The sequence below is a fragment of the Eucalyptus grandis genome, chromosome 2, assembly GCF_016545825.1.
Source record: "Eucalyptus grandis isolate ANBG69807.140 chromosome 2, ASM1654582v1, whole genome shotgun sequence".
NCBI classification, from domain to species: domain Eukaryota; kingdom Viridiplantae; phylum Streptophyta; class Magnoliopsida; order Myrtales; family Myrtaceae; genus Eucalyptus; species Eucalyptus grandis.
In genome coordinates this window covers 37,970,927-37,992,216 of record NC_052613.1, presented here as the reverse complement: position 1 = coordinate 37,992,216, position 21,290 = coordinate 37,970,927, and the positions used below count along the sequence as shown (strand labels likewise).

The window sequence follows — 21,290 nt, the reverse complement described above, 5'->3', positions numbered from 1 at the left end:
GAAGGTGTCCATTGAGATGAATGCAAGTGTTTACCCTCGGTGGCAATTCAAATCCCTTCTGTCTCCACTCTTTTCTTTTTCATTTTTTATTCTGGTGACAATAATTAGTGTACGAAGAGCACGTGACGAGACTCATTTTCGTATTGTTTTCAACAAATATATAATAAGTTGGATCGCCTTTCCATGCTAGAAATCTTACGAAACGTCAAATCAATGTCACCAACATCAATTGCTCAATCAAATGTTCACTACTCTACGCAACGGTAGCGTCCCAATTCAAATCTGTACATGCAAATTTATGACTACTCTTTAGAAAAGGTAAATAACGATAACTTTAGTCCGTGACTAGCCCTTCTTATTTATGATAACAGCAAAACAACATTAAATTGATTGTAGGGGCTTGTTGGTGGCGAATGATGCATTAAAGTTCATCTCTTCAAAAGAAAATTATTTTTAAGAAATTATTTTCTGACTTTCAAGTGTTTTAATAGTGAATTATCAATTTACGAAAAACATATTTCATTGGCCAAAAAAACAACCTAAATTAGGGAAAATCAATTTCATTTTTTGACAAAAGAAACAATTTCAAGAAAATCACCAAACAAATAAAAATTAACCATTGTCCTTAAAAATGATTTCCATGAAAAATATTCCTCTTTATCTTGATATTTTTAGTAAAAGTAAAACAAATGCACATTTAATTTCAATCATTCATCTCAACTTAATGCATTCTCCGCCACCAATACAGGGTAAATATTTATTTTATCTCTTTATTTCCATCATCACAAAATAAAGCCAATGAGTTGAGATCTAGAATCGAAAGGATTAACAATAGATTTCTGTTTATCGCAGCCTACGATGGCCGCGATGGTTAGAATTTTACTTCCCCATTCAAGGGAAGGGGCTCGAAACCCGTCTCACCCGCGACTAAGCCTGTGGTGGCTCGATTAGTCCGGATTTACACTGTCGTTTGTTAGTTGTACGGTCGTTTTCGAGTCACAAAAAAAAAAAAAAGATTTCAATTTATTTCATAAAAAATAACTAATTAAAAAATATTATCTAATTTCTTATATCACTTATAAAAATGATTGGACAACATTTCTTTTTTCATTCACAAAACTATTTAAACACGAATAATTATCACTAATGAAGATATTCTTTATTTATTAATTATGTTAAGTTATACAAGCGACCGTTTTTGTCAAATTGTTGCCAGATGGTGGGATACCGCGTAATCCTTTTAATTACTTCAAAAAATGAAGTTATATGACGACAGAGAAATTGTCCGTGGAAATAGGGAATTTCGCTCAACCCGGGAAAGTAAAACGAAGAAAAGAAAGAATCTCAAAACCGAACCCCGCCTTCGTAATTTCTCACTTTCGTTCCCATTCGATACGGACTGGATCGGGATTCAGAGCTATCTCCATTCGGCGCCGGCCGGTATTCCGATCGCCAGAGGATAACGGAAACAGCTAGCGCTCCGATTCGATACTCATTCAGTGGCCATCGATTCTGATTCGCCGGAGCATACGTCGCAATCTCCGCAAGAATTCCATCGGTCTCGATCTCGCACGACAAATCGCGTCGCCGACGGATGTTTGGGCTGTCATTTCCGATCGCGCTGCTGATTGAGAAGGCGCGGATTCTTCTGTTTTTGTTTTGATGAATTTCAGCTGTAACCTGGACTGAATTCGGCGATTGGAGATCGGTTCCGGCGATGTCGGCGTAAGAGCTTCGGAATCGAGCCGAACTCGCATGGCGTCCACTAGCAGAAGAATCGAGTCCGATGGAGAGGACGAGCCGCAGGAAGAGGAGGTACGCTCGCGACGTGATCATTCTTTACGCTTCAGTTTTCAGGGTTTGGAACTTCTGTCACAATGCGGCTCGTGTCGTCTGTCATACTGCGTTAGTCTGAATTTCCTGGATAATGGCCGTTTGCGTCGCGTGATAGTTAGTTTGTATGCGTGGCTCCCGCGGGATTAAGCAAGTTCGTGCTGTATTGTTGTTTTTGGAGCTCAAAATGCTAATGCTACCGATGATTGCTTGGAGAGGCGGGCTGTCTCCGTGGTTCTGTTAGTGTTAAATTCAGGAGAGTTAAAGACAGATTAAGGCCGTTGAGTTGCTGAAATGAAAGAAGTTTGTAACTGCATAAAATAACAGAATTACTGTATAATCATAATGATTACCATTTTGCTAGATTCTTTCAAATCACAATAATTTTGGGCGGTGGTTGCATGAAGAAAAATGTCAATTCAAATGAGTAGATTCTTAACTATATTTTTATGTATTTTTCCTGGTGCAGCTTGAACGGTTTGATGATTTTACTCTGGCTTCTTCATGGGAGAGGTACTTCAGACTGATGACGTGGTCTAATGGCGCTAATGGACCAGGTTTCTTTGATGGATTTCTGAAATCCAAATTAACTGATCTGGTGAATTTTGATTGTCTCTAGATTTATATCCGACATCGAGGCCGTTTGTCGACAATGGATGGCCAATGGTCCAAAAAACTTGTTGGTAGGTCCACTCTATATAAAATCTATCTACCTTGATATTGAGGCCATTTGTATTCAGAGATACTGATTTTTTATTTTATTTTTTCAAAAACAGAGACTACTCTTTTGGTTGTGAAATTGAGTTTTGGACGTTCGTTCGTTTGTGATGGAATAGCTTTGTGAATGGCTATTGTATCAAAAATATAGTTTTACCTTTCTTCCTATAAGACTTCCAAAATCATTCTAGAGGCATTGAAAAGCCTGTATTTCACATTGGTAAAGTTATTCTAATTTGGCACCCTAATTTCTTAAGTGGCATTGAGGGAATCTTCATCAACTCTATTATTATTATTATTATTTTATTTTATTTTTTAAAATTTTTCGTTAATCCCAACAGTATGTGTTGTTAGTCGCTGAACATTGTCAAAACTGGCAAATGGGATATATTCCAGTTGTTACACTTGTAGCACTTGCTACTAATGGACCAAGCCACTGAAGCAATTTTTTCTTGTTGCTCAGATTGCAGCACTCTTTAGGACTTAGTTTTAGCCTGTGTTACCCCTTTGAGCTCTGAGGAATGTTCTATTTAAAAGTCTTTTATCATTGCATTTTGGGTTAAGCTCCATTCAATTTCAAACCGATTCTTAACAAAATTAAAAATCAGTCAGGATCACAAAGTATCTGGCAAAACAGGCATATGAGGACTTTTTGAATGGTTCAAGGCTGTTTGTCACTTCATTAATCAATTTTGTGTCCACTTACATATATGCTGTTGTAAAGATTACTTCGCGAATTGTGTAGATTCACCAAGAGAATACAATCTGACTTGTTGTTATGTAGAAAAAAGGTGCAGTTCACTTAAGTCCATCTAAGAACTTGTATAAAGTGAAGTCAGAGCTGAAGTATGCAATGAAAAGCTATTGCATGGAGTACCACTTTGAAACCGACAGTGATGGTAATTCAGTCTCTTTAATTGATTCCATGGCCGGATGTTCATATGAATCCATCTTTATAGTATCCTCTTAATGCAGGAAGAATAGCGGACTGGGATTGCTCTCTTCATGATCTGCAACTATGTTTTGGTGTCAAAGACTTTTTGGTATAATTTGTTGTAGATCTTGCTGGCAAAATTATAACTATGCAGCACTTTTTGCTTATGTTCCATTGCCTGAATTATCAGGTGATTGCTCCTCAAAGTGCTAGCGGTGTCATTCTTGATGCTCCAGAGTCTAGTAAGCTTTTGAGCTCGGTTGCAATTGCTTTATCAAATTGCTCAAGGTGGGGATTTATGATGAAGCCTTAAGTATACAAATACTAAGAAGCTCATTTGATTTCAGTGTCAAGTTATCCTAGAGCATCACTTTTCTAGATGTGGTATCAATTGCAATAGTGCATAGTAAATCTTAAGCCTTGTGTATGAAATGCAATCAAGTCCTAACCTTTCAATTGGTTTGTTCAATAAACTCTTAACCTTTTTCAAAAATGCAATAAAGTCCTTTCAGTGAATGGTATCTAAATTTACCTACGTGTCACTTAAACATTGCCTCCAAGGTGTCCTTCGTTGTATATTTTAATGTAAGTTTCACAACTTAATTACATTTTTCAGAAAAGGTTTAGGACTTAATTGACATTTTAAATGTTTAGGACTCGACTGCATCTTTTGGTAAAGTTTAGGACTTCATTCAATCCATTGAAAAATTTAGGTCTCCATTGGATTTCGTACATAGAGTTTAGAACTTGTAGTGCAATTTTCCCTGGCACCAACTTATGAGATTTGCTTATCTCCTTGAACAATATGACTGATGCTTTGCACTTAGGACTCATTCACATTGCATCTTACTTGGTGATGCACACTTCTCCTTCTTTCACTTCCCAATTAAGTAAGTAGACACTTTTTAAATCTTTCCGACATTGGTAATGCAGTATGTGGCCAGCCTTTGTTCCTGTGCACGATCCTTCAAGGAAATCATATATTGGAATCCAAAGTATGGGAACAATTTTCACTAGAAGATTTGAGGCTGATCATATCAGCAGTCAAGTTCCTGTGAAACTGATGCATTTGGAAGGATTGTTTGAATTATTTGTTTCTAAATTTGTAAGTTCCCTCTTCATACAGATAGTGAGTCTGTATTAATTCAATGTTGCTTAAATTAGGCACTTTGTTTCTTCTCTTTCTTATTTCAGTAATCTCAGGGATGAGAAAACATATGACTTTCTATTCCCTCGACATGCGACATTTCTTTGCATGAAAAATCTTCTTGAAGTCGAGTTAGATTTGTGACTGTCCTCTATAAAATAGAGATGCCAGAATGATGTCATTTTCTCATTAGAAGAAATTCCTGATATTACTTTTTTAGGCCTATAATTTACGAGATATTGTCTCTTTGAAGGTTCATGCTTTTCATGTGTACACTACTTTGTTGGTTTTGGAGAATTGCTTACATATTTGCTTCTGTGCCCTTCTAAGTTCCTTACCTTATACTAAGTAATTGGTGTATCTTCTCATGTTGAAGGCCTATTCGACAATGGACTTCTCTGCACATTTTTTCCAAGTCCATTTCACAATGAAGCTAACTTACAAAACCATTTCTCATGATGACGACGATGCCACTCGTGGAGCGGATGCTGAATTTGTTGAATCTGGAGGGAGTCCTAAAGGTGACACTCACACCAGAACACAATGGGATGACGATTGTCCTTGGAGTGAGTGGTACTCTGCAGAAGACCCTGTGAGAGGTGCGTTTCCAGTTTGGAAATCTTCAGTGTCATTATCTCATTTTAAATGGTTGAAATGTGAAACCGCCTTTTGAGTCAGTGTGTCTTGACATCTGCTCTGCTTTTATAGTTAAAGCGTTGTGCCCCAACAGTAATAAATCTTTTAGCATGCTCAAAGGATTATCCAGAGCTCTCTTCATTTTTCTTCTGAATGTAGTGGCCCCAAAATATCTGGACGTCAACCTATGACTAAAAATTAGTTATTAGCTTATGGGGAACTAAAGATTTGACTCGAGTAGTTAGAACTCATGCTTTGAAGTCACTTTTTCAGACCCAGAGACTACTCTTATTCCTGATTATGAGGAATCTCTAAGCAGCCTATGCATTCAACTGAATCCTCTTTGACAAGATCTATATTTACAACTTCCCATGGACCTGCATACATGTTGACTCAAGAGAAATACTTGCGGTGTGTTTTTTTTTTTTTTGGGGGGGAGGGTAAAATATACAAATGCAAGATATTTTTAATATAGAACTGAAGAGTTCTGTGTGCATGTCAAATTGTCAAGCCCACTCAGGGGATTAACAAGGAAAGGCTGGCAATCATGTGGGGTGGGGTTTGTCTTTAGTTGCTAACAAAATACGTAATATGTACACCTCAAGTCTAACCTGACTAATTTTTGTCTATAGGAATTGAATTGGTCACCATATGGACTGACAAGATGGTAGAAAGTTCTTCAGAAATGGCAGAACTTGAGAATGCATCTCCTCATGAAGCTCAAAAGTGGATGTTAAGTCCCAATATTTCTTCAACAGTGTAAGAATCTACTTCTTTTGTTGTAATAACTAGAGCTCTTGATTTATCATTGATCTATTTCAGGCTTTAGACACAGATTACAGAATGTTTTGGTCAATTAGATCTGCCTGTAATCCTGATTTGGAACCGATGGTTTCAGAATTTAAAGGAGAATAAAATAAGAATATGCTTGTTTTTCATTTTTGTTAAGGATTGAAGTTGATGCTTGTTAGTAAAAAATGCTCCTCGATGGTAAAAGTCCAAACATATCGATATAGACTACAGTTGCAGTTTAACTTGAACGGATTACATTTCTTGCCTACCAGTACTTGTTGTGAAAGTTACTGCACCATGTATTCTTTTTTAATAAAGTTACCAACATGTATCAAATCAGAAGACTTGGCATTGTCATATTTGTTTCTTCTCAATGCAGTAACTTCAACTTGTAGTTCACTGGAAAATATGGAACATAACAAAAGTTGCTTACTTTTCAAGTTCCATCTCCTCATTATCCCCTATGCTTAGTTAATGGTTGTATTTCTATCTTATATACCCTTGCTGTTTGATGGGCCTATTGTTATAGTATTTAAATCATATTTATCACCTTAGAAACACATTTGCAGCTTTAGTTCACTGTTACAAAATCAAAGAATCTATAAACTGTTAATCTTCAGAATCTCTGTGATTTGTAAACTATCCAGTTTCAGAAGCTTTGTCTGTTGTGTTATACTCTGGGACTACTTACGAGCTATTACTTTTAACCAGAAGTGATGGACCAAGAACAAACAATGTTGGATTTGCTTCTCAGCTGTCTTTGCTAGTTGATGCATTGGATATGTCTTTTGAGGCTCAATTTATGGAGGACTTTGTTTCTGGTTTGTCAGTTATGCTCTAGTTGTATAATCTACTCTATGTTTGTTTTGCTGGAAATGATACTACTAAAAGGTTCCACTGTTCTTCTCTCTCTCTCTCTCTCTCTCTCTCTCTCTCCCTTTTGCAGTGGAAAAGCCTGGTATGGATAATTTGAAGTCATCGATGGTCGTTCCTCCTCCATCGGTTGTTGACCGTTTGCTGAAAGAACTATTTCAAGATGGTATCCAATATTTCACGTGCGGAATGGTTTTTGTTCATTTTAATTTTTTCTATTTTTTTTTTTTTTTTTTTTTTTTGGGGTGGGGGGGGAGGGAGGGGTTGTTATAAATGGTTTCTCTTGAAGATTGTATGTCTTTTAAGCATGGTGATAACCTGGAAGATAGCATAATGTTTCAGTTCATCTTTTTTATTGATTAACACTCAAAGGGAAGGCATTGTGATAACACGTCAGACAGGTCAACATACATAAATAAAATGAGTTATTATATAGGGGGAAAATGCAATACATACAATCGGCAAGATGACCCACCTTCAAAGAAGTAGTATTTGATGGGATTGTTGCAGGAGTTCATAGTTTGCGGTTGCTTGGCAATTTGTTTCTTAATAGCATGCAGGTAGTTTTACTTTCTAAGGTGCAGTGCTAGCTGATTACATGTTTCACTGATAGTTAACTCAGCCAAACTGTTTATCTCACTAGTTTAGCTGATCATACGAAGTTTAGAAGTCTTCTCTGTCATGGAACTTGTAATGAATTTGTTCTGGTTGGAGCCAGCTGAACTGTTAAGTTTTAATGCATTGCTTGTTTTAATGCATTGCTTGTTTCTGAGCCTTTTTCCTTGATGGGCCAAAAGAAGAGGAATTGTTAAATAAATGGTGATGAGATGAGTTGCCCGATGAAACAAGTCCTTAACTGTGGCTGAAAATTTAATAAATTTAGCCTTGTCACGTGGTTGGAGCTAGAAAACAATCAAAGGGGTGTGCATTTCCTCATGCTGCTGTGATTAATAAAAATTTCTTGATCTGAAACCATATATACTGGATATCTGAGTCACTGTATTCTTGTTCTCCTTGCATTATCTGCAGGTGTCAAACTTTCAGGTTTTAGAAAGAGCGAGCATAAGAATTCACGATTTATAAAGGGTGCACCTCTTGAATCACTTTTTGCTCAGTTTTGTCTAAGCTCTCTGTGGTTTGGCAATTGTAACATCCGTGGTAAGTTCGAAGTATATGTTGCACTTTGGTGAACGAATTTACAAACAAACATTTTATAGAAGATACCATTACAAAAGAAAGAGATATTAGCTGTCAATAATTTGGTTCAGATTGTTGGGTGTCCTTTCAAATCATGTATTTCCTTTTTCTGAAGAACGTATTGTCATTGGTGTGTAGCTATTGCTTCATTCTGGATAGAATTCGTCCGGGAAGTTCGTTGGTGTTGGGAAGAATCACAGCCATTGCCTCGAATGCCTGGCAGTGGTTCAATTGACTTATCGACGTGTTTAATAAATCAGAAATTACAAATGGTAATAATTATTGCCATTAATTGAAATTTTTTTTCTTGTTTAGTTTTTCCTTCAGTAAGCTTATGTTTTAAAGTTCCACACATTGAATCTTTTTATGTTCACATTCTTTAAATTGTAGTTTTGTTATGTTCCTTAATCATGCTAGTCAGATTATTTTCTCTGTTTGTAGATTGAGACTGTCCAGAACAAGTTGAATTGTAACATGGATTGGATTAAATCTAGAATAATTATTATGTGCCACAGAGATGAGATAACATGGGGCACTTGTGGTTAAATTTGCATGGATATCAAATACACTGGCAGTTAAACATTGGAGGTCTATGAAGCAATCTCCTGATAATATTTGCAGTAAATATTATAATACTGAGGATATGAACTCTTTCCCTTGGTGTGCAATCTCCTTGCTCTTATAGACTATTTTTCTAACTCTTTCTTGCTGCCTTGGCTTTTCTAGCTTATTAATATATCGTCCATCTTTTGTTATTTTTGTATTATTGTGAAAAAGTAAATCCCTTCTGTGATGATAGTAGACCTTTCTACTGTGAAGCTCTCTTCTCAAGATGGAAAAACTGGCTTTTTGCTCATATTTTTTATATGCATTTCTTTTACAACTCTTTAATCCCCGACTTTCATAAGGTTAGGATTGCCACTGGTAATTATTTGCTGTGGCTTTGATATTGTGCTTGCAAATGCAGTTTCATCTTTGCTGCTGCTTTTGTTCATTCATTATTCTTTATTTTTAATGTGAACTGGGCTATTATTCTATTTGTCGAGGGCATATGATCAAATTGGGGAGAATGGATATTCTGCATCCAATTGTCCTCATATTGTTGGTAGATAATGAGGCTAAAATTGTTCAACTTTGCTGCTTTGACATCCAGCTTGCAATATGCATTGAAAAGAAGCAACAACTGAATGAAGAGTATCATGATTGTATTGGAACTGAAGATGATCATTCAGTAAGCATGGTGAATTTTTTATAGCATTTGGTGCTTCTTATGTCCCATTTCACTAAATAATGATATTCTTATTCTTGTCAATGAAATGTCCTTTTATTTCCTGATGGTACAAACAGGAAAATGATCAAGTTGTGGATGTCTCATGGAAAACACCGGACCCTGGCGAGCACTCTGATAAAAAATGCAACAGGTGAAGTAAGCAAGTGAGGGATGCTTCTTGTTCTTTATCTGCTTAATACCTGTCTTTTGGGATGAGGCTCTGCAGGTTTCCTATAAGTACTTGTACTATCATTATAAAGTGCATCATTAAGCTTTAGCTCATTCGGCTAAGGTTAAGACTGTGCATTGCTCCATTTATAAGGACGATATATTTGACCCGCACTCTTCAAACAATGCGAGAGTCTTAGTACCTTCATGCTTTTGTTTTGGCTGAGCTTATGGCCGATGGATGTTCCTACCATAAAGGCTTGAGTTGTAAAACTAATAATATGTACATAATAACTCGTAGGGTCTCTGCCAAACTACTCTGGATAGACATGATTGAATTTCCAAAATGGTTCTTTAAATTTATGCCCGATTTTAGGCAAGCATGCATACTTTAATCTCTTAAGCAGATCTTGTTATAAGCTGTCACTCAACTTTCCACAATCCTAGTAATTTTAGTTTCTTGTAATAAAGCCTGCTTATTCTCAATATTCCCCTTCTCATCTTGTTCCATTTGATGTGTTTGTAGTTTGTACATTTTCAATTTGAGTCAGACCTATGTATGATTGAATTGTTTGTAGATCTCCCCTATTGGATGGTTGACTCACTTCTGTTATAGCTAGGACAGATGTTGCAGGAGATCTCTCAGATCTCTTAATAACTGCTGGGGATACGGGTAATGTCATCTGGAATATCAATGCTAGTGCAAAGGCTGAAAAGTGTTAACTCCATTCAAAATGGGTGTGTAAAAAAAGTTGTCTAAATGAGTTTGATGTTTACTTTAGATCCTACTATTTTGGTAATTGGCAGATGACACATTTAGCAGTGCTGTGCATGCAGAGAAACTATGTGTCTTTAGTATTCTGTCAAATCTTAAAAATGTATGTTCAGTTCGTTGGTCTCCAAAACAGTGGTTCCTTGCTATGAAGGTTAGCAAATGATGAATGAATTGAAGCAGTATGAATGTCCTTAATTAACTTATGATCTGGTTAACTGGAATAATAGATTGGAAATGTAACGAGCAATCTGTTCCTATCTTCCCTTCTTGGGGCAAGGTATTTTCTATTTCACCACTAAACTTTAGGTAAAGCAGCTAGTTGATGGGCTTTTATGATGGATGATGTTTCCTTAAAGAAACGTGAGGTTGTTACGCGTGATTTGAAATTTACATACAAATAGCTGTTACTAGAAGCATGTTCTCAATTGTCATCCTACAAGCACATCTTTACTTGAAGTTTTCTTGTTTATTTTGACAGTCCTTCAACACCAACCAATGTTACCAATTCTGTAAATGGTGGGCCAACATATGATACTAAGCCAGATGATTTCACACCTTCTTCTGATTCTAAATCTTCCAATTATATGAGGAGGGGTTCTGCTGGTGTGGTGGGTCCAATGATGCTCCTGAAGTCACATCAAAGCTTGCATGCCCCATTCACACAGGTTTTTCAACTTCTTGGACTAATTGGAACTCATTGCATCTGGTTGGTTATGACTTTTGTAATGACACAGTTGGAAATCTTTCATTGCCTTGATAGGAGGCACCGCTAATGACAGAAGATATGCATGAAGAACGATTGCAAGCTGTTGATGCTTTTAGTGATTCCTCTGTAAGTCCATGCTTAAACTTTCAGTGACAAGTTCCCTTACTGAATTATTCAGCTGCCTGCATCGTTAATATCCTTTTGAGATCCTTAAATTATCTGGAATGTTAGCCTGCCCTTATATACCTTCTTCATGTGAAAACACCTGAGTAGCTCATTTTGTCAGATAGTTTGTCTAGCTGTACGTAAAGGAAACAAAGATGGAATCAATACAGTTAATTATAGTACTTTTCGAGTTTACATTGTACCTATGGCAGAAACGTATCTAGTGTCAACAGGGGTTGTCATCTTGTTTGTCTGCATTATGATCTGGTAACTGGAGACTCTGAGCTTGTTGTGCCTGCATCTATTTCAAACGTAAGCTTTCTTTTTGTAAGTTCTAAATTATTTGTTTTGGCTTTTTGACCCCATATTGTACAGTGAAACGCCCCTTTTGTTCCCTATTTTGGATTTTAGATCCACGGAACAATATGTTGGTGCTGAAACAAGGAAGAGTTGAAATGGTAGATCAATGAGACATATAAAAAATTGAAACTTTTTCTTTTTCATTTGTCTTGATCAGTTTATCTCTGACCCTTGCATGCTCATATCTTTCCATATTCCAATTTCCAAATCAATCTAATATATTTTCCTCATCTAATTGCAACTAATGTGGACTGAATTATCTTCTGTTCTATTTGCAGAGTTTTTCTGCTCAGTTGGAGAAAGAGATCTTATATTCAGGTATTTATCTTCTAATAAAGTGTCCTCCGTGGATTGGTACAATTATCCTTGAAAACACATTGACAAATTTCTGACCTCGTATTATGAATATGAACACTCATGATAAACTTAATGAATGTCATTTAGCATGTATAGTGACATTAACCAGTTCCTGTCAAATATCTTTGATGAAAAATCTGATGGTATTGTTATGATATCCTATATGCAGACAAGACATTGAATGGATTTTAGTAAATGAAATGCATAACTAATTGACGTGAAAACTTGGGCCATCATTATCAACCATGCTGTTTGCCCTGTTGGGGGCTACTAATGCACGTAAAAGGTTGGCAAATATTGTTTCTATGTTGGGAGAGGAAAATGTATATCAAAATCTCATTGTCCTCGTTCTGCCGACAATGATATCCGATAGCTTTTAAAAAAATCTCGTCTAGCCAGGGTTACTGTCCATATTCATGCATCGAATATCCATGTCCAACTGTCATCATGTTCTCACATCAAACTTTAGGTGTGATTTTTTTCGATTGCAAGTACTTTCCTAGCATGACAACTTTAAGTTCCGAATCCTTTTTGAATTCAATGCCTTGGCTCTTTTTATTCACCATATAATGGCTAGTCATAACATAGCGGCATACATGGAGCTCCTGCATGGATATATTTGTAAAGTTGGAGGTGTTGAGTTTACTTATACTTTTCTCTTTAATGTAGTAATTATGGCATATGATTGGTACTAATGGTCTGAAAATGCTGAATCTAGACATGTCGGCATTCAAAGCAGCAAATCCAGAAGCTGTTTTTGAAGATTTTATTCGATGGCATTCACCGGGAGATTGGGAGATAGATGATCCTCTAAAGAGTGAACCATCCTCAGGTTTTGCTTCTGTGGATTCAAAAAACGATTGGCCTCCTCGAGGACGGCTTTCACAGAGAATGTCTGAACATGGAAACCTGTGGCGGAAGATTTGGAATGATGCTCCTGCTCTGCCAACTTCTGAGCAGAAACCACTTCTTGATCCAAACAGAGAAGGAGAGAAGGTAACTTTTCCTTGAGGGAAAGATGGAATGTTCACTTCACACTTTGTAGGCATGACCTTTTTTCAGTTATAAGGGAGGTCCCTTTCGAAGTATTTCCTGGTTGTTCATGGATGCAATGTTGAAACAATTTAGTGTTCTTAGATGAGTGTTCTCAATAGTTTTTTGCTGATGCAGTGAAGCATGTCAAAATAAATAAGGTGGATTGCACTCGAATTATTTTGCTTAAAAAGAATACATCTGATTGCCAACAAAAGAACGTGAAATCCTGGAGTGATTTTGAACTTCTTGACATGTGCTTACCTTGCATATCTCCTTAACCTCTTTCTTGCCGGTTAGATCATGGGTCGGTAGCTTAGCTGCCAAAGATGATAACCTCTCAGTATCAAATTATTATCTTATCAACATCAAATAATATTCTAAATATCATGCTTAAATTGTTTCCATATCTTGACCCAAAGAACAAAAGGATGTATCTTTGATGCTGATGAACTTAGTTTCAGCCTTTTATTAAGTTGTGCTTTGTTTTGTGCCTTATCATTGCATTTGGTTGCATAGATCCTCCATTACCTAGAGACGATACGGCCCCACCAGCTGCTTGAGCAAATGGTCTGCACCTCCTTCATGGCAGCAGCTGATACATTAAACCAAACTAGTTTTGGAGGTTTGAAGCAGATGCAGACCAAAATAGATCAACTGTACCTTACCGCGGCATCTATGCTGAAGCCTTTGCAGGGTATGCTTTCTACTGTTTCCTTATGTCCATTTTACTCTTTTGCCATTTTCACGAGGAAAATATCTCCCCAGTTTTCAGTCTGTAAACCAGAATAACTTCTGGCTTTATTTCATTGCATTCTTCAAAAAATTGTCGACCAAAGTTCATTTTAATTGTCTGCTTTCACGTATCTTTACATCTGCATGATTGCTTATGGCTCTCATACTTTTGCAGCCAATCTCTTGTCTGCTGGTAGCGAGGCAATCGAAGATCTAAGGCGTTTAAGCGTTATTTTTGGACATGTCGAGAAGTTACTAACTATAGCTGCATCGCTTCATCGGAAGTTTCTGCAAGCGCCATCCATGTCAGAGGCTATTTTCACCAGCTATCAAGAATTTTATTCAAAAAGAATGGGGACAGGTTCAGTAGAAGAAAATGGAGATATGGTAACATGCTACTAACTGATTTTTTTTTTTCCGATGGCTGTAGAGTTACTAGTTAAGCACAATTAAAGAAAATGAAGTCTGGCGAGTAGATTATTTTCAGTGTCTGGTTGAACTCGTTACTAGATTTTTCTAAACTATCTTTATTATGGAACAACATCCTGAGTCTCTTTCATTTTGTGCAGGAGTTCAGCATGAAGCTTCAGGTGAGAAATCATGAGAGGCCGATTGTGTCAAGTATGTTCACTCCACCAACTGTTAATCAATCATGGAGAAAAGTTCTAAGCATGGGCAATCTTCTCAACGGCCATGAACCAATTGTCAGGGAGATCATATTCTCCAAGCGTGATCGAGTGAGCGGCAATCACTACGCAAGCCACACTCCTAGAGGTTACAACAAAGAAATAGAAACATATCGAATGTACATATGTGGGACCTCAAACGATCTTCGTGTAGCGCTTTCTGTCGCCTCATGTGATTAGTTTTTTTCTCCATTGGGGGCGCTCTATATTCTCCATTTATTCATTTGGTTGTATCCTTATTGTCATTTATGCGGACGTGGGATGGACTTACCCAACCATTGTCATTGCACATGCATTTAGATAGCACACAATTAATCACTCTTTGCTATCCTAATCTGGAAAAAAAGGTCTAGTTCATAAGGTTGTAGGTTCTGGTACCGGTTTGAATTGTGATTATTCTCTTTTGGCAGCAAGATCAGAATTTCTTGCATGGAAGTGTAGATCAGGACACACCCGATCTTGAACCCAAGTAGGTGGCCTGAAATGATCTTTGGACGGTCTAAAGATGAATGCTTCTTATTTCTCAGACATAGCTGCAGTATCTTGACTTTGCGTGCTAGGCCTTTGCTCGATTTTTGTCTTACATGTTATTAATATCGGAGCATTTGCCTTTGTCTGAGCCTTCGTATAGTCCAATCTTACATCTCCATCACTTGGGGGCCGGAAACAGTACCGAAAGAGAGCACGAGTGGTAGACGAGTGGTAGACGAGTGGCAGACGAGTGGCAGACGCACTCCGAAAGTTGAAGCCCTTGGATAAGTTTAGAACAATGGATACTGAAAGATCGGAATAAGCTCTTTGTCAGTGATGTATTCTGCTAACCTAGATATATACATCTGTCTATAACTAATGGATTAACAGGCTCCCGCGATCGTCAATGTCGTCCCTTTAACATGACATGGTCCATCCTCCACCTTTATTCTTGCCAATAATTGGCGCCCCCTTTTCGTAGAGGAGCCCAGGACTGAAATATGTAAGTTTAAATTAAAATAGAAATGATAATGTGGCGATGTGGGAGATGATTCATTCAGTGGGATCAAGATCTGAGAAAATCCTTTTGAATTTTCAACTCTCTGCGCTGATGTGCGAGAACAGAAACACTTTATACTGTGTGACTTTGAAAGATCTTCAGAATTCGATATCACTGGGTGACTCAGAGACAGAGACAGAGACAGAGACAGATGCGATTGAATCCAGGATGGGTCCAACTGAAGCCATGAACATTGAATCCAGGATGGGTCCAACTGAAGCCATAAACGAGTGAATCCAATGCTGTTCTCCGCTCAATAATTATATCCCCTGTCAGGAAAGCGGAAACTGATGATTCGACTCGATACGGGCCAGATTTCAAACCAACTCATTGACTGTCACGGGACATTTCGTGATCCAAAGGGGACTCATAAGGGCCAAAATGAGGATCGGTGCCTCCTGACGAAACATAGCATTATATTTCTTAGACACGTGCTATGGAATTTTCCTCACTGTGATATCTGCACCTGGATTCGACCTCCCTTTCCATGTCATTTCGTGGGCTTCAATGCGGAAATCGTCGCTTTTGGGGTTTCATTTTCTAAGACAGATCTCTTTTTCAGGGTCTGTTAGTAAGCACAACACTCAACCTCACGACAGAGGGACTATCATCCGTGATCTTAGCTCAAATTTGTAATCGGCATCATCTGAGGAGACGAGACAGCAAATAATACAGCCGCCCATGTGCATCTAAAGGAAACGGTAACAACGGAAGCGGCAAGATGAAGATTTTACCATGAGTTTTATACATCTGCACCAATGACTGAACGACGATTTACGGCACTGCTATCTACCTGCTCATGTCGATCCTTCCAGTAAACGACGCGGTGCGTACTCCATTTGTTTTTTATTTGGTTCCGGCTTAGGAGTTAGGAGGTCATTAATTTACATTATGTGTAAAAGAAAAAATGGTCGAGGTAAAACAATGGGGCCATGAAAGTGACATCTTTTGTCCTGAACATCTTTTGTCCTGAATGCAGAGGGTCCTAGAGAAAAAATCTTGAAGGCCAGGCATCATGGATTAATCCAGCCGTTAAGCATTCATGAATTGTATAATCTCAAATTTTCAGAGTGGCACCTAGAGTGTCAAAACTTGGCAAAGAGGGATAGTTAGTGCCAAAAGTTAGGAACGGACACTTAGGCCCCGTTTGTTTGCGTTTTTTTTTTGTTTTTAAACAGTTTTTCTGTTTTTGTTCCTTTGTTAACAAAAAAAAAGGAATGTAAACGCGTTTGTGTGCGTTTGCGCATTTTTTTTGTTCTTTTGTTCCCGGAACAAAAAGAAACAGAAAACAAAGAAACACAAATTTTGTGTTTTTGCTCTTAACACAAATCGAAACACTTTTTTTTTTTTTCTTTTATTTTCTTGTTCTTCTTTCATGGCCGAGGCCGGCCGCCGCCTCGGCCACGGCCGGCGACCGGCCGACGAGGGGGCCGGCGGCCTCGCCCGACCCACGGCGAGGCTCGCCGGCCCCCGGCGAGGCCGACTCGCCGTAGCCGGGCGAGGGTCGGCCTCGCCATGGCCGGGCGAGCTCGAGCTCGCCTAGCCATGGCGAGGCCGACCTCGCGCCGGCTCCGGGCGAGCTCGGGCCTCGCCGGATCAAGGCGAGGCCGACCTCGCGCCGGCCCGGGCGAGCTCGATCTCGCCCGGATCCGCCCCGAGCTCGCCCTGTGCCGGCGAGGCCGAGCTCGCCCGGCGGCCGGCGAGCCTCGGCCTCGCTCGTGGTGGCCCGGCGAGGCCGCGCCTCGCTGGTGGTGGCTCGGCGAGGCCGCGCCTGCCCGCCGCTGGGCGAGCTCGGCCCTCGCCGCCGGTCGCCGGCCAAGGCCTTGGCTTCGACGACCGCCAAAAGAAGAAAAAAATGAAAAAGAAAAAAAAAAAAAGGAAAAAATAAGAAAAATAGAAAAAATAAAAGAAATAAAAAATTATCCAAATTTACCAAACATGTTTCTCGTTTATTTTTTATTCCCGAACAAGTTTACCAAACACGTATTTTTATTCAAAAATTGTTCCCCGGAATGCAAATACTTTTTTATTTCGTTCCCTGGAACAATTTTTAAACAAAACACAACCAAACGCGCCCTTAAGTGCCAAAATCAAAGTAAAATTGATGACTTAAGTGTCAACGGTGAGAAACTTTGGCCAAAATATTGACCTGACAATTTATCGATGAGGCAAGTGCAAAACGAAGTGTCAATGTTGAGAAAATCAAGTCAAAATGTTGACCATGCAATTTTTCGGCGAGGAAAGTACAAAATGACTCGTTTTGTATGCTAACGTGACTAGATAAGTGTAAAAATAACATTGTTTTGTTGCTGACATGTGCATATAATTAATATAAAATTAAATAAATTAAATTTAAAACTAAAAAAAAAAAAAAAGATGGAGATTGCAAGCGGTGATGGCTGAGTCCTCGCCGCCAAGAAGAGCTAGCAACAATGGGGGAAGGGTCAACTAGGGTCTTAGGCCTTGGCCAAGGGCCAACCACCCTAGCCAACCAACGGTGAGGGCTTGCGAGCCCTCACCAATATTTGGGGCAAGGGTCACGCCCTCCACTAGGTTCGGCAAGGGTTGTCGACCCTCACCCGGCCAAATCAAGGGTTGCCGCCTTCTAGGGAGGGCTCATAGGCCATCACCGCCGGTCGGCCAAGGTGGCCAACCCTTAGCCAAGGCCGATTGACCTCGGCCAACCCTCCCCTATTCCTCGGTGATAGTGGGGAGGCGGCGGCAAGGGCTCAACCCTCGCCTTCGCCTCCTCTTCCTCCTCTTTTTTTTTTTTTAATAAATAATTAAATGTATTGAATTTTATTTTTTAATAAATATTTTAATTTAATATATTAAAATTAAAAAAAAAAGGACAAAACGACATCGTTTTGATTTTTCATTGTTGACTCAATTTTCCAGCATGCCACATGGGAGTTAAATTATTAAAAAATTGCCAGGCCACCATTGTCGAACTTGACACTCAAGTGTTCTATTTTTGAAAAAAAGTGGCATTTAAATGTCATTTTTTTAATTTTTAGTGCTTAAAGTGTTCCATTGTATCAAGTTTTGACACTCCAAGTGTACTTTTATCCAAATTTTCATAGCACGAAGACAAGTTCGGGTAACATTGTCTAGCTCATCTTTGATAGGTTTAAAAGTTGTGTATGGCGCTCATTTTGGTGCCAAAAATTTATTTTGGATCACTTAAGTGCCAACAAATTTGAAAAACAATTATTTCAGTGACAATGTTGATTAAATTGGCCAGAAATCCGACGTGACATTTTTTTATATTAATTTTTGAAGCTAATGTAGCTCGCCGGAGAGCACAGTCATCATTTAAATAACAAAACGACGCCATTTGGTGTCTTTCCCCTAATTCAAAATCCTAAATCCCCAATTTGAGAGAGAGAGAGAGAGAGAGAGAGAGAGAGAGAGGCATGACCTATGGCCTAAGAAGCACCGACACTCTCCGGAAGCTTTCGTGTCATATCCGACACTTCGACACGCTCTGACACGTTTCGACACATGGTCAATGAGTGTCGAAAAATCCGACACATGGTCAACTCTTCTCTTCCCAACATGCTCCGATACGCGAGTTCGAAGTTCCGACACGTGACTCCGACACGCATAGGGTTAATTTTAAAAATCTTCAATACTTAAGGGGTCAAAATATAAATATATGAAAAAATAATAAAAATTACAAAAATAAAGGGAAAAGAAGAAAATTTCCACTCTCAAGCTTCTACTTGACATTGATTTGAAGTTTTGAAAATTATTCTATTAGGGAAACATAGAATGAGTGATGATGGAATTTTATAGAAGATTATGCAATCGGCACGTATGGTTTTAAAGTCTTTGAATGAGCTTCTCACTTATAAGTTTTGACTTTCTCATGAGTGACGATGGAACACCCCTCTTTTTGCCGGTGTCGCTCTAGTGCCCCCGCAGAGTTAAAGTTGTGATTTTTTTTTTTACTTCTTTCCACCTCTCACAGGCGTCACTTGCAAGTTATATCTTTTGGTCACATTTTCCATGGCGCATTTAGTTATTTCATTTTCTTTTGGTTGTACTTTGAGAGTTCTTGTCCTGAATTTTCATTTTTCTCGAACCTTGTTTTTGTTTTGCAGAGGAGCTCAAGCCAATTTATATCATGAACTCCGAACTTGGTTTGGCACTATAAGAAATCTCATTAATTTCCAACAAATGTAAGAAAATAGGACATGTTCCTTCAAATTTACTCTTTTGTATTGGCAATTTTTGAATTTCTCATTCATCTCTATCAAATTAAAATAATAAATGATATTAACAAATGTTGGATTAATATTTTTAGTATAAATTAATTATATGCTCTTTTTTATTATTTATTTTTGCATATATATAAATATATATTTAATATATAACGTGTCGAAACGTGTCGAAATTCTCTATTTTTTGAAAAATAACATGTATCGTGCCGTGTCGTGTCGCATGTCGCGTGTTCCATATCGGTGCTATATAGGGCATGGCATGGGCTTCCCATCGTCTTCTTCCCCAAAGAACAATACCAACACCGGCCGACAGTGACACCAACAGCGCACCAGCACAACACCAATAGTTTTCTAGAAAAGAAACCACGCACTTGCCTCCGCCCTCCCCTAGTAGTTTTCCCTCATTTTCAATCACCTTGTTGACCTTTCAAATCCCCGAATCTCAGCCCCACCACCACCTTTTCCCAAGGAATATCGCCAGCGCAGAGAAAGCGTGAGCTCGAAGAATCTCTAGAAGCATGATCGATCCGGCCAATGGTAGCTGCGAAGATCTAGAATGCCATGGAGATCGTCGGTGAAGCCAGCTGCGACGATGGTGGCGGCCGTGGCCCCACCATCCCCTCCTCCGCCCTCGCTGTTAACACCTCCCTCTCCCTCCCCAAAATGTTTCCTTGTGTTGTGTGTCCCTCCCCTTCCCCTACCGGCTCTCGCATTCCTATCATTTGTCGTGATTTCATTAGCTTAGGTTTTGGTTTTGGCTGATTCGCGTGTTGTGTTTTTCCTTTCATGCTGAGCAGATGTCTCATCACGCGAGATTTGGTCCTCTCGGGATTTTCTGTTTGTTTTTTTTTTGTTTTTTTGTTTTATTTTGGTCTTGCTGTGGTGAGCAACTACGACGGAGGTTGAGTGATGGTGGCCGAGCAAGCTAGGTTGGCGTTGGGCAAGGATCGGACAAAAAAACCCTAATTTCAATCTCCAAATAAAAAAAAATCCTCAAATGAGTTGTGCCGTTGTCATTTTTGTGAGGCCATCCACGTAGGATGGCAAAACAACATCGTTTTCTTAAGGAGAACGGAAAACAATGTCGTTTAAAAACCATTTCGATTTTTATTTTTTTTAAATATAAAAACCCCTTAATCATTTTAGCCAAAATCTCTACCAAATTGATCATTTTTTCTTCGATTTTGCACTTAAGTGATTCGATGGAAACTTTTGGCACTAAAGTGAGTATCGTACACAACTTTTAGCACTGATAGTGTACTTACCCCCATACATACGGATGAACTTCATAACTTGTTGTGAGCTCTGAGGAAGAGTTCAACCATGGTTACGAACTTGCAACCTCTTGAAAGTTCTTTCTGGAGCATGTCCAAGGAGGATTCTTGCTCATGAAACTAGAGTCAGAATTTATTTAAGAGAATGCTCACTTGCCTTAAAAACGCTCAAATTTGAGGTGTAGCAGCTGCTCGGTTTTTTTGAATAAGAATATCCTTTCCCTAACCATAAGGAGGGGATGCCGAAGGCAGAGCTAAAGATTGGAATAAAGTCGTAACAAGCTACACATGCAAAAAGGCATGGCTCGAAATTTTAGTGATGAGTTGTATTCAAAAGATTCAAAATCAGTATATATATTATACATGCTGGGAGATCC

General features: G+C 38.7%; 1 protein-coding gene across 3 annotated transcripts; it reads left to right on the top strand.

Moving 5' to 3' along the window:
• Positions 1-1,298: 1,298 nt before the first annotated feature.
• On the top strand, positions 1,299-14,760 carry LOC104432621 (rab3 GTPase-activating protein catalytic subunit). Of its 3 annotated transcripts, none has more exons than XM_010045098.3 (22): positions 1,299-1,815; positions 2,303-2,346; positions 2,453-2,516; positions 3,335-3,449; positions 3,526-3,593; positions 3,675-3,772; positions 4,418-4,589; positions 5,008-5,230; positions 5,900-6,026; positions 6,774-6,880; positions 7,006-7,098; positions 7,962-8,090; positions 8,268-8,401; positions 9,283-9,369; positions 9,477-9,550; positions 10,821-11,007; positions 11,103-11,174; positions 11,852-11,891; positions 12,649-12,926; positions 13,482-13,659; positions 13,873-14,084; positions 14,267-14,760. In XM_010045098.3, exons 1-22 carry the CDS (start codon positions 1,756-1,758, stop codon positions 14,561-14,563), a joined length of 2,859 nt encoding a protein of 952 aa, XP_010043400.2. In that variant the 5' UTR covers positions 1,299-1,755; the 3' UTR covers positions 14,564-14,760. The 3 variants fall into 3 exon arrangements, with proteins under 3 accessions (XP_010043400.2, XP_010043401.2, XP_010043399.2); XM_010045099.3 differs by having other exon boundaries at positions 6,771-6,880; positions 9,283-9,360; XM_010045097.3 differs by having other exon boundaries at positions 6,771-6,880.
• Positions 14,761-21,290: the final 6,530 nt, after the last annotated feature.

Coding starts and splice junctions, on each gene's coding strand:
- LOC104432621 (XM_010045097.3), top strand. CDS start 1,756: ATGGCGTCCACTAGCAGAAGAATCGAGTCCGATGGAGAGGACGAGCCG. Junction 3,450..3,525: donor CTTTGAAACCGACAGTGATG/GTAATTCAGTCT, acceptor CTCTTAATGCAG/GAAGAATAGCGGACTGGGAT. Junction 13,660..13,872: donor TATGCTGAAGCCTTTGCAGG/GTATGCTTTCTA, acceptor ATACTTTTGCAG/CCAATCTCTTGTCTGCTGGT.